At 33.1% G+C, this 13,776-nt stretch overlaps 1 protein-coding gene and 1 long non-coding RNA gene across 3 annotated transcripts; both read right to left on the bottom strand.

Moving 5' to 3' along the window:
* Positions 1–2,443: 2,443 nt before the first annotated feature.
* On the bottom strand, positions 2,444–10,889 carry LOC136320031 (C-type lectin domain family 7 member A-like). Of its 2 annotated transcripts, XM_066253178.1 has the most exons (6): positions 10,818–10,889; positions 7,543–7,656; positions 5,664–5,815; positions 3,688–3,794; positions 3,417–3,462; positions 2,444–3,313 (listed from the first exon to the last, which is right to left on the bottom strand). In XM_066253178.1, exons 1-4 carry the CDS (start codon positions 10,819–10,821, stop codon positions 3,783–3,785), a joined length of 282 nt encoding a protein of 93 aa, XP_066109275.1. In that variant the 5' UTR covers positions 10,822–10,889; the 3' UTR covers positions 2,444–3,313; positions 3,417–3,462; positions 3,688–3,782. The 2 variants fall into 2 exon arrangements, with proteins under 2 accessions (XP_066109275.1, XP_066109274.1); XM_066253177.1 differs by lacking the exon at positions 3,417–3,462.
* Positions 10,890–11,748: 859 nt separating this feature from the next.
* On the bottom strand, positions 11,749–13,776 carry LOC136320029 (uncharacterized). The gene is made up of 3 exons (XR_010728254.1): positions 13,640–13,776; positions 12,153–12,224; positions 11,749–11,844 (listed from the first exon to the last, which is right to left on the bottom strand). It is a non-coding gene; the product is annotated as an uncharacterized lncRNA (long non-coding RNA).

The raw sequence follows: 13,776 nt of genomic DNA, 5'->3' as shown, positions 1-13,776 counted from the left end.
AATTAAGAGTAAAAAGAGAGTAATTCTTTAATGTATTGACAAGAAAGTGAGAGTTTGTCTTTCAAATATATGCCCAAACATTGAGGAAATCATTAGGACACATCAAGCTCATGTTTCTCATAACACAAGAATGAAAAAACTTAACACATTCTCACTGGGACCTGCTGAATTTACTAAATCTTACTAAGAATGTTTCTATATCTATATCTATCTATCTATCTATATAACATTTTTGTCATTTTTAAAATTTTTTAACCCCTCTTTTTTATGAATTTTAAAAATATAACTCAAAAAATGTAACATAAAAATGTTTTTTAATGTCAGAATAATTTTAATTTTGTCATATTTATTTTGTTTAATTACAGTAAAAGCACACTTGGACTTTATATTTTTTTCTTTAATATTTGACTTATGATAACATATTTCTCAGAAATTGGTATATAGTGCGCCTACAATTATTTTTAGGATTTTAAATGCGTCCCAACTTCAAAGTGTTTGAGAACAACTGGTTTGAGGAGTGAGGAGTCCAGCCTCACTTCCTTGAAACACGAGTAACTACCTGATGAAGAATTTTTCAGCACAGGAGATTTGTCTCCTCTCCCTTATTTATTTATTTATTTATTTATTTACTCAATCATTATTTACTCTTATGAATTCACCGAAACTTTTTTATTTTGAGTTAGAATTCAATGATGCATTTTTTGTTGCTCAAATTGTTTTAGCTTTGGCTACGGGAAATTTTTACCTGGTTGTCATATCCTTTTTTTTTTTTTTTTACAGAGAAAGATTGAGTCAGAGAGAGGGACAGACAGACAGGAAGGGTGCAAGATGAGAAGTATCAATCATTAGTTTTTTGTTGTGATACCTTAGTTGTTCATTGATGGCTTTCTCATATGTGCCTTGACTGTGGGCCTTCAGCAGACCGAGTAACCCCTTGCTCAAGCCAGTGTCCTTGCATCCAAGCTGGTGAGCTTTGCTCAAACAAGAGGAGCCCACACTCAAGCTGGCAACCTCGGGGTCTTGAACCTTGGTCCTCCGCATCCCAGTCCAACGTTCTATCCACTGCGCCACCCTTTGACACACGCTGTTATGTTAGGCACTTCCTATTGTCCAGCACCACAGAATGCTCCAGGCTCACCTTTTATATTTCCTATCCCCATCTTAAAATCAGCCATTTCTCCAGCAGCCCTTGTTACTTTTACTGGGGTATGGAATTATAATCAAAATATGGCCTCTAGGGAAACTTTACTTTTCGGGGGAAAAAAAATTAAAACACCTTTGAGAAAACACAAAGTATTGTATTGTAGTTCAACTTACTATAAAATATGCTGTACACATGAATCTAATACAAGTTAACATTGTATGTAAACTGTACTTGAAAAAAGATAAGAAATCAAATAGACCCAGGCTCATAGAGAACAGGTTTGTTGTAGGTTGTGGTGGCTGGGTGAGGAGGTAAAGGTATTGACAAAAAGGAAAAAAAAGAGAAAAAATTCACAAACTCCAACAACTGTGTGCTGACTTCTGGAGTGAGGTGCAGTTGAGGTCAGTGGAGGAGGTACGGGGTGATCAATGGTGATTGATGAACTGAGGCTAGACTTGCAGTGGTGCACATACAATACTGTATACAGATGATGTGTTGTAGAATTGTGCACCTGAAACCTGCATAATTTTGTTAACCCAATAAATTCAATGAAAAGGGAAAAATTTTTTAGTACAAAATTTTTTAAAAGATTTTTATACGCAGCACCCACGTGTCCCAGACATGAATGTAGATTGTGTCATATTGAGTTGTACAGTTGAAAAATGTATCGTTTGGAGAACTAATTCAATCAAATAAATTAACAAATAAAATAAGTATATAAAATTGAAGTAAACACACAAAGACTATAAATTTAAAAAATAACCAAGATCTTGGTGAAAGAAGATAAATACCAATCAATGAAACCGAATAGAGATTTGAAATAGATCCATCCACATATAGTCAGTTGATTTCTGACAAAAATGCTATGATATTTCAATAGAATAATAGTGTTGTTTTAAAAAGTGGTGCTGAAATAGTCATTTATATGCAAAATTTTTTAAAAAAGAACTCAACCTGTACTTGCATCATATACAGAAATGAACATGAAATGAAGTATAGAATTTAATGTTAACTTTAACTTTTAGAAGAGAACATAGGACAAAAAGTTTCAACCTCTGGTTAATTTAAAATTTTTTAGGACACAAAAAAACTCCTTAAACCTTGTTATAAAGAATGAATTAAGAAAATGAAAGATAAAATTGAAAGACAATATAATAATATTTATAAAACATGTCTGATAAAATACCAGTACTCAAAATATATAAATAACTTTGTAACTCAATAATAACATAACAAACAACCCAAAATAAATTTAAAAATATTTTAATTAACATTATATTATAGAAGATATGTGGTTGACAAAAACGTGAAAAGATGATTAGCAACATTTATTTGAGAAATACAAATTAAAAATCACCATTAAATTATACTACACTCTTATTGAAATGATTTTTAAAACTGACAATATTGAATTCTGGAAATGTGCAAGCAAATGGAACTTTTATACACTGCTGATGGTACTGTCATTTTGCAAAAACAGCATTATAATTTTCCTACTAATAAGAAAACTAAGACTCCGAAGTTCAAACTTGCCAGAGAACACATATTCGTTGTGGTGCAGATCTTAAACTCATATCTAATTTAAAATACTATTCTCTTTCTAATATACTCTATTATCGTTGTCTGGAAAAGTAAGGAATGAAACAAATGCATACACCCTCACAGAATAATAACTTTAATGACAGTTGGCAATAATTCCCAGCCGCAACGTGCATTACAGTGACTGATTTTGTAGGACTGCTTGAGAAGTCTGTGTGAGTTGCAGGCATAGGGTATACAGAACTCTGCTTCCTAACCTCCATCAGGATCACTCACACTCTTTTACCCCACCAACCTGTGCTCATGCTCATTGTCAATTGGCGGTCTTCACAGCAGAGGGGCAGACTATGTGTCTGACATAACTCTTCATGATGTACCAATTATTCCAGCCTCAAATCAAGCAGAGGCTTAAATACTGGTACAGAAAATCAAAGATATCTGAAATGAAACAGAAACCCTAGAACTTCCAAGAGTCTTCTGTTGTTTTTGTTGTGTTCTCATTGTTAGGTCACAAGACAACCAATTTTCTTCTCACATACATAGTGCGAGCGTTTGTAATCATAAGAAGAAACAATCTTCCCTTCTGTTGTCATCCTTGCACAGTTTCCTGTCTTAGAATCTTCAAAATAGCTTAACATAAAATAGAAGCATATAAATGATGTAAAACATTCATTCACTATTGCAGACACAATAAAAGATATTCAGCAAATTTAAGGTGATAGGTTTTTCTTACTTTATAGACATATACTCTCGGTGCCCTAGGGTCTGTGAAAGAGTACCTTAAGAGAAATATAGGCATGAAGTTGAAAAAGCTGTAAAGACTCCTTCATTTACTGAGTTTAAGTCGTTACGATATGTGTGTGTACGTGTATGTACATATATATGTATGTATACATGCTTATATATATATGTGTGTGTGCATTTTTCCCTGTACACTTTCTGAAATGTAAACCAAAATCTGTGATTATAGAAATTCTTACTTTGCTTCTATTCTAGAGACTTACATTTCTGTAAATGGTCGTGAGCCATCTTCCCATATCCATTGACTGCTGATTCCTTTACGGTACAACCCAATCCAAGAGAGAGAGTGTAATTGGCTTCAAATGAACTTCTGTTATAAAATAAACATGCTTTATGAGTAAGAATCCTTTTATAATTCTAAAATAAAGATAATCTTGTTGAGATTTTTATTATTGTGAAAAACCAAAAATATAGAGATCATCTTCATCCTGATCTTATTTAAATTGTAAAATAATGGAAGCTCAGTTTTTGGTATTTTTTTAAATATAGAGGCATAATTGTGACAAAAAAACTACTCTCTTAATTTACCTATATTTATTTAGACTTACTGAAATCTTTTAATTTGCTTTCAATACTATGGCTGTAGCTTAAAAATGAGGTCTGAGGAAAGTCTGATTTCTGCTTTGGGCTCCAGGTGTGAAAGCTCACACTTTTCACTCTTTCTCTAATATTTCTGTAAGAATTCAGGGTGGGTTTAGTATAGTTATATAAGTATTTCTAAAAATCTGGTCACCATTCATTTAAATCTTATATATTTTTATCTCTAAAATGTCATTATTAATTTATGATAAACAGAGATAGAAAATCTGAAATATCACATTTGCTCCCTTAGCAGGCCACTTGTTTTAACGTTATCTTTTTATTAATTTTAGAGAGAGAGGAAGGGAGAGAGACACACACAGACAGGATAATTGATCTATTCCTGTATGTGCCCTGACCCAGGGATTGAACCAGAAACCTCAGTACTTCGGGAGGATGCTCCAACCAACCGGTCTATCTGGGACTTGGCCAATTTTCAATGTATATATTTTTATATAAGCTCTTTGTCAGTAAGCAAAATGGATTTTTAAAAATTTATTTTATTACCAGCAATTGCAATTTTCTGGTTAAAAATGGAAATATATTGATATAAGAGTTTATATTAATTTCAGGTATACAATGTAGTAAGCTTCTATTTGTACATATACAAAATGATCACCACATTGTCTAGTTAACATCTATTGCCATACAGGCAGTTATCTGTTGTACTAATAATAAGATTAATTCAGACTTTACAAATGTTTATTTTCTGGATTCAAATTTTTCTTTGTTTTCTGGATGGTTTTTAAATTTATATTCTTTTATAGTGACTCTTGAGTTGTTGAAAGCCATAAATATGAATAATTAGATTATCCAATCACTAAGAGTGATCTAGTGTTTTTAATCTACTTTGACCGAATATTTAAAAATTGATCTTGACATGGACTATTAAGATATATTGATTTTCTCAGAAATAATAGTAAATTAATTTTGTATTCAAAGCAAAATAAAATGATAAAGATTATGAAATAATTCAGTTCAGTTTTCTTTGGAAGCTAGTCCGAATTAAAATTTTAATAGAATTTAGAAATAATTGACCATCAACTTTAAATTCATATTGTTTTTCTTTTTACCTCTAACTCAGTGGTAATGTTATATTTTATAACTTTTTTAAGTGGTAAGATGCTTTTTTTAAGAGGAGCTGAAGCTAAACTTCTATAAAATTATCAATATAAGATATACAATTCTTCATAAAATAACGTATTTTAAGGCAAATATTTTTCTAACAGCATCATTTTTGACTTTATATTTGCTCTCTTGTGGAAATTCTACTTATGGAGGAGTTAGATGAATTAAATAAAATTATAATTTAATTTCCATTTGTGTTTCTGACTTTACCATAAGCACTTTGGATCTGAGTTAGGTTACTAATGTACACAGTGCTGAGACACTCAAATATTGTGAAGCATTGAGATTTAGCCAATAACTAATGGCCAAATAAATACAGGTGAGAAAAGATAGGTTTATAATTTTGTATATGAAAAACCATTTTCTTGTATTTTATTTACTAATTATTGTATTAGTTATTTTTATTACAACTCTAAAGCTACTTTTGCCCACCCCTGTACGGTGTGAGGTGGAAAACAAAGATATACATCACCAGTTCTTTTTCATCGTCTATCTTAACAAGTGTGGAGTCCATTTCATTGCAGAATTTCTTACTGTCTTCAAAGTTCTTAAGTTCATCCGAAAAATAATAACAACTGTTTCTATCACATGACCATTTATATTCACACATCCTGATCTTATTTCCTTGAAAACAAAAGATATTGCCAGACCAGTTAGTGTGTCTCCTGAAAAGATGTGGAGATGTTGAGAAATCCTACTTAGTCCTTCTTAAACCATTTGCTTTATGAGACTGATAAGTTTCTTTCAGATTACTAAAAAATGCTCTTGCCTGGTTAAAGAGTTTTATTACTTATATTTCTCCAAGTCTATGAATAATATTATTACAAATTTTAAAGAAATTTTCTAAGAAGATTGATATTTTTCCTCACAACTCAAACTGAAAGAACTTTACAATGAGAAGTGTTTCTTTGTACTATCTAGTCCAGTGATTCTCTCTCTCTCTTTTAGCAAGAGAGACAGAGAGAGAGAGAGAAAGAGAGAGAGAGAGGAACAAAGGATGGACAGATAAGATCAGAGAGACAAGAAGGAAAAGAGATGAGAAGCATCAATTCTTCACTGCAGCATCTTAGTTGTTCTTTGATTGCTTTCTCATATGTGCCTTGACCGGGGGGGCTACAGTAGATGAAGTGACTCCTTGCTCCAGCCAGCAACCTTGGGATCAAACAAGTGACCTTGGGCTTCATGCCAGCGACCTTTGGGATCAAGCTAGTTAGACCATGGGGTCATGTCTATGATCCACACTAAAGCCAGCCAACCTGTGCTCAAGCCAGCAACCTCGGGATTCCAAACTTGGATCCTCTGCATCCCAAGCCGTAGCTTTATCTTCTGTGCCACCACCTGGTCAGGCTAGACCAGTGATTTTCAACCGCAATGGCAGACTGGGATGTCACAAGAAATTGTAAAACATGGGGTACCTGACTATTTATTGAGGAGCACTGGCCTCTTTTCCCTTAGATTGTCAAGTAAAAAATGACAGCTAGGCCCTGGCCGGTTTGCACAGCAGTAGTGCGTCGGCCTGGCGTGCGGGGGACCCGGGTTCCATTCCCGGCCAGGGCACATAGGAGAAGCGCCCATTTGCTTCTCCACCCCCCCTTCCTCTCTGTCTCTTTCTTCCCCTCCCTCAACCAAGGCTCCATTGGAGCAAAGATGGCCCGGGCGCTGGGGATGGCTCCTTGGCCTCTGCCCCAGGCGCTAAAGTTGCTCTGGTCGTGGCAGAGCGATGCCTGGGAGGGGCAGAGCGTCACCCTTGGTGGACGTGCCAGGTGGATCCCGATCTGGCGCATGCGGGGGTCGGTCTGACTGTCTCTCCCCGTTTCCAGCTTCAGAAAAATACAAAAAAAAAAATGACAGCTAAAAAATCAATAGCTGTATGGGATGAATGAATCAAAATTATACTTAATTTTTTTGTCAGATTGACAATAATATATTTTTTGAAGCGCTGCCAAATTTTTGTAATCACCTTATATGTGACATGTGTAGAAAAGTTTGAAAATTACTGCTTTCGACTTAATAAAATCTGTAGGTACAGAGATAATCTAAACTTAGTACCTGATCTACATACCCATAATAAAGGTCCAAATAATGAATACAGGGTCTGGTAATGAAAACCTAGGTTTTTTGTTTGTTTTTCTGTTGAACTGGTACTACTTTAAAAAATATAATATTATGCATATAGAAAAATCTAACCTCAAGGACAGGTGATTTATTTTTGTTCAATTAAATAAAGAAGAAATTTGGATTTCACAATTGTTTATTCTATAAGAATATTCAATTTAAGCAGAATATCAGATGATTGAGGGAAACTGAGAAACACTTGTTGGTCTCAGTCTTCAATCCATTTACCTGCATACCTGTGTTAGGTGGTTCCTCTTTGGGAGTTAGGTTTTTAAATGTGGAATTGTCTTCCTTTATTCTGCAGTCCAATGGCGATTTCTGTGTTTGGCATTTCTGATGAGCCTGGAAAACTTTACTCAACATCATTAGCTCAAGGAGAATATAACATGGCATTGAATAAAAAGGAGCATTTTAATTTTAATATATTAGTCAATGGTGAAGAGTAAGGGGTATTTTTATTTGTGTCCACTTTAGGCATTTCCTCTCAGCATATAATTTACACAGACATCTATCATTTGTTAAAAATACATTGATTAATGAAAACACTTTTTAGTGAAACTTGATGACAGAACAATGAATTATGCAAAGATTCTGTCCTCAAGAAATTCACTCATTGTGATGCCCAGAGTGAGCAGTTAGAGTACTATGTAAATGGTAATACAAAGAATATTGAGTGTTGCTGCTAGAACTCAGCAGAGAGTTGAATGACTAACTGGAAAGTGTAGAATATTGTGATGCAATCAGTAAGACTTCACATGTTAATGTCCATCTTAAATTTGTCTTTTCTCTATGTATGAAAGAAAGGCAAAAAAGTGAAAAAGACACCAAAATTCTAGTTTGTTGCAATAGTTTTCTAAAGTAAACAAATGGAGTAAACATGAAATATTAAAGTAATGTAATCCAAAGTTATTCAGTACATCAAAAGATAGGTTTCACATAAGGGATTTTAGGGAGATAAGAATGGAAAGACAAACAAATATCATGTCATAAAAATATCAGGTTTTACTTCTAAAAAGTACATTAAAATTAAAAATACACAATGCCCCTCTCAGAATGGTGGCATGATAAGCTTAGCAAAACAGACAATATGAAATCAATTATTATGAAAAGAAACAAAACAAAACATTTAATATATTCAAAACTTGTCTTAAAGGTATATTTTAAATTAAGAAATAGCGACTAAATCATGATAAGAACAGTAAGAGTCTGTACAACTTGAGTCATATCCTGTTCTCTTACCCCACCTGAGGTCAACATCATGGAGTATACACTATAAGTGGTTGTCCCCAGAAAAAGTAAGCTCCTTTTCCTCTCAGGTCCCAGTCTATGATATCTCTACATAGACATCATGAGCTAAGGCTATCTCTCCAGCATTTTTTATTCCTCCTAGTTCTATGTTGCATAAGTTAAATTCTAGGCAATGTGGCTATGGGGTTGGAGCTCCTCCCCTCCACCCAACCCATACCTATAGAGTAGAGGAGAGCTCTTTTGGTTGGAGTAGGTCAAGAATATTGGAGCTTTGTTTGCTCTCATCTGAGCTCACATTCCAGACTATCTCTCAGTAGGAGAAAGGCAAGCCGAAAAAACCAGAAGTTACTCTCCCTTCCTTCCATGACCTGGCTCATAAAGCAAAGGTGTTACCCAGAAAAGTGGGCCACTGTCTCTGTTTCAAGCATGTCATTAGATAAGGAGCTTTAAATTTTCCCAAAGGAAGTAATTTTATTTGATCTGGAAAGTTTAAGCCTAAGGATGCTCTTGATAACCATGGACATTGAAGGGACTGTAGTGGAGGTGGGACGTGAGGAATAGGGAATGGTTGTAAAGAGCTAAGAAGAGGTTTATATCTCCATGAAAGCAATCATTTTAAAAATAGTTGAGTCAATTTATTGGATAGAACGGAAGACATAGCTAAAAAAAAAAGCCTTCTTGGGGTGAATACAAATGTCAAAGACTGGTTTCAAATACTACCCCTGAAAAAAAGACAAGCCAAATTAGATTAGACTTTGGGGGAGTTTATTCCTCAGAACATCGTCAAAAACTAGAGTCATCAGCCAGCAATTAGTAGAGTCTAACAGATGGCTGTGATACCAATGCAAGCAGGTATCTTAACCGTCTTAAGTGAGATCGGGGAAAGACAGAGTCAAAGAAGACTTTGCTAAAATCACTGTCATCTCTAGGCAATTGTGTACATGCTCAAAGCTATATCTTCTGGTTGAAAGGCTGAATGCTCTTCCCCTAATATTAGAAACAAGATGACAATATGCATGTCACCAATTTTATTCATCATGGAACTTAAAGGTGTTAATTAGTTAAATTATCCAAGAAATGACATAAAACTATCCAGATAGTTTACGGAGAAAATCTGAAGACATTCACTAAAACTACTAAGAGCTAGTGATCTACAATGCTACATGGTGTAAGAGCAATATAGAAATATAACCATATTTCTTTATACTAACAGCAATGTTAAAAATAAATTAAGAGAAAATATTTATAATAGCTTAAAAATAATAGAATACGCAGAAATAAATTTTTAAAAGGTAGTGTAAAAATCTACTCTTAAAAATTAAATGACTTTGGAGAAATATTAAAGAACTGAATAAATGGAAAAATGGCTCATATTCACCTCATATCACTTAACAAACATTAACTCAAAAGTGAATAATCCATATTTTATAAAACGGGTATGAAATGCATAGGCAGAGATGGGCTGTAGGCAGAAAGCTGTGCAGTGAGGGAACAGAATGACCAAATGTGCCAGGACAAAGAAGCTTAGAGAAAGTGCGGGAAACAGCAGGTGATCTAGAATAAGTTGAAGCTAATTAAACATGAGTAAAACTTAAAATTGTTTGGTTTAAGTAAGATTATGATTATAAAAGCAAATATAAGTAGGGGAATTTTAACATAATTCAGTGGAGAATGAAAAAACCATTAATGATTTCTCAGCATTTTAAGGACATGATCAGAAATATATCTGGAGAAGTTTTTGTGCCAATGTCAACAGGATTTTGGAGTCTGTTGATGTTAGACTTATTAGGAGGCAATTACAATATTATAGGAGAAAAATATGTTGAACTGAATTAGGCATTTATAAGAATAAATAATTAGAAAAGTAAATTTGAGCTTCAGAATGAAGGTTCCAAGAGGACTTGACAGTAATTAAAAAAATGTCAGAGAGGAGAAAGAAAGTTAATGTGCACACAGCATGATCAACCAGCAGCAAATGCTCATTATACCATTCCTGGCAATATCCTGGATACAATTCAGGCATTATATGTAAAAAACAAAAAACAAGAACAAACAAAAACACACACAAACAAAAAACACCAGAAGCTTTTAATGAACTTTGAAATGGCCAAATGATTACATTCGTGATGAAGGCAGGAGGAGGGGTTTCCTCGGTAGAAATGGAGATCATGGCTATGGAACTAGTAGGAGAGAAATACTAGTAAAAATAGTGACTCCTAAGAAAAAGATAAGTGATTTAGGCCACAGGTCTTGTTTAACTTACCCATGAATCCCAAGATTCCAGTTGTTAAAAGGAGAAAGAAACAGAGGATTCCAAGAATGAGGCACCAGGTAAATAAAAGTGAAGGGAGGAAAAGAGAGATTGAGGAACTCAGCAAATAGAGGACTGAATTAAAGAGGAGAGTTTACAAGGAGACTCCATAAATTAAAAACCTTACCTTTTGAATGTCTTCAGATTTGAAATCATAATTTAAATTGAATACTGACCAATTGGAACCAACAATAGACTGAGAATTAGATGCCTGGGTTCTGCTTTCGATTCTATCCCTGTGTTCTCTTGAGGAAATCATTTATTCTAACTTTACCAAAATAATTCCCTAATTTATCTCAATGATTTATGAATACAAAGAAATATTAGATTTATGTACTTGGTTTTAAAAATGTAAATATACTTTTAAATAAGTCATTTTTATTGATTCCAAATCAAAAGATATATATTATTTTGGAGATATCATATGCTTGCATACACATAACAATTTTCTCATTGGAGCCTTTCTCACTAGTGTCCTTCAACAGTAAGATTAACCACAGCTATTGTAGAGAAGAAATTATAATCCTACCTTTGTATCAGATCATGTTCACTAAATATTGTCTCTTGAAACTTTGTAGAATAAGTGATAGTGATATCAGGAGAGTCACAATTGTTTCCAAAGAAGTTGAAAAGAAACGCTTTTCCTATTTACTCCGTAATGCATGTATGTGTACAGAACTCAAACTACATTCAATCTCTGGATATTTAATTTTCAATACTGCTTTTTCTGAAGGAGCTTAAATTATAAAATATGATTTAAAAAACCTCATGAAACTGGAACACTACTTCAGAACAGAGTTTTCTGCCACATTTTACTTGAATTATGTACACATAGGCTCTGCAATTTGAGGACATATAAGCTGGTCCTCTACATAAACTCTACCTTTTTCTTTAGATGATCGAGGTCTTGTTATCTTCGTCTGACTGGACTATGAAGCAGATGTTTTCACATCTGAATAAATATGCTGCTCTTTTATCTCTGGAGATTAAAACAGAGATGTGGTTACTGCTTAATAGTCACGCTTTTTCTCACAAAGCATTAGGCTATTAATATGTGTGAATAGAATTGACAAAAGATTTTATTTCTCAAATAAAAGAAATCTTTGTAATTGTTTTCTTCTTTCTAGGTAACGTCCATTGGGTAAATTTTTTAAATGACAAAATCTGAAAAATAAGTTAGATATAATATGTCATGTGGTAAATTATGATGAAAATCTTTAGAGAAATGATTTAACAAAGAACAGAAAATTATATCAAGATTCAATAGGAATGGAAAATAATACTCACTTTTTTTTTGTTTTTGCTTCTTAGAAGGACGATATTTTACATCTGCATATGTTAAATTTTTTTCATTCATTTCTGGAAAATTTTAAGATACAAATATAAAAGGCACAAATTGATAGTCTTTTTCTTTTTTTTTCAAGGTTTTTAGGTTCTATCCTTTCTACGTTCTCTATGCATAATTATATTATATTTCATGTCATATAACTACTGATGAATGATTTTACCTTTGTCATTTTTTTTAAGAAAAATTTTTACAATCAATTATTTTCTTTCCCTTTTTTAAAATAATCAGTTATTCTCTCTCTTTAGATACTTGGATATTGATATTTTACTTGCTATACCTGGACTTCTCCAAACATAAAATTTAATTTTAATAGGTTAAAAATGCTATGATTTATGAAATTTTTATACTACACTTAAACATTGTCCCTGTCCAGAAAAGTACCAAGTAAAATTTTATGAGTCATTTGTATTTAAAGTTATATCATGTTACATAATGGATTAATATAAAATTTCTCCTTCATGAGCTCTCCTGATATATTTTTTTAAAATTTATCTTCACTTTTGTAAAGACTCATAGGCATTTGCTTCCTATAATCTCCTAAAGATTGTTGCCATCTCTACTAACATGGTGTTAGAAATGAATTCCTTAAAATGGAATGCACGTTGATTAACAGGCACTCCTATTGGGTGAGTTGAGGTATGCCATAAATTTGAAGGCATATGCTAAAAGCAACTAATTACTTTGAAATATTGATTTTACTTGCAAATTAAAAGTAAATTAACTTGTTTTAAGTACTTTAAATATTATTTAAATATACAGAAATTTATATGGAATAGAATTCTGATTACAGAAAAAGTTTAAACATTCTTATGTCCACTAGTTACCCATGTACCATCAACTTAAACCCTTTTGCATATTTTTATTTGCTCAACATCATGCTCCATTGTTATATTTTATGAGTAACAAATATATAAACTTCAGTGTGTTTATAATATTCACTATGACATTTAATTATTTCACACAAGATAACATCATAAGAAAACAGAAATATATTTATAATGCCTTTAAAAATCCTTTACCTCATCTAGAATATATCAAGAATGTGAACATGTATCACATAAATAGCAAAGTTTAGAGACAGATGTAATTTAGAGAATCAAAAAAATAATAATTGATTACATAATTACTTAATTACCCATATCCTGTCCTCAATGATATGCTCTTTCTACGCATTTGTTAATCCAATAAATATATTGAAATATTTGTTAACAAAGCTATATTCAACGTTAAACCAAGAAAACTTCATAGGAAGAAATTTACTTGCAAAACAATTTTTAAATCTGAATTGCTCAGCTCATGAGCCTGCAAGAATGAATGTAACAGATTTCAAAAAAAAATTATTCTTTTTGCTCTGTAAATGCAATCAAGTGGCACTGATAACAACGAGAGGTGCTGAGCCCACAGCTGTAGAGATAGTTGGTGATACCTGTGTCAGTGTGGGAGAATTGTTGATAGCAGTGGAGTCTGGTCCAGATGGAAGAGGTGGCCCTGCAAGCAGATGGACTGGATGTGGGTGAGCTGGAGCACAAGGCGATTCTTTTGCGCTCCCTTTCTTATCTGCTC

This window comes from Saccopteryx bilineata, chromosome 1 (genome assembly GCF_036850765.1).
Source record: "Saccopteryx bilineata isolate mSacBil1 chromosome 1, mSacBil1_pri_phased_curated, whole genome shotgun sequence".
Classification (NCBI taxonomy): Eukaryota; Metazoa; Chordata; class Mammalia; order Chiroptera; family Emballonuridae; genus Saccopteryx; species Saccopteryx bilineata.
Note: the sequence above shows the minus strand (reverse complement) of the source record. Positions and strands in the feature narration are given on the sequence as shown.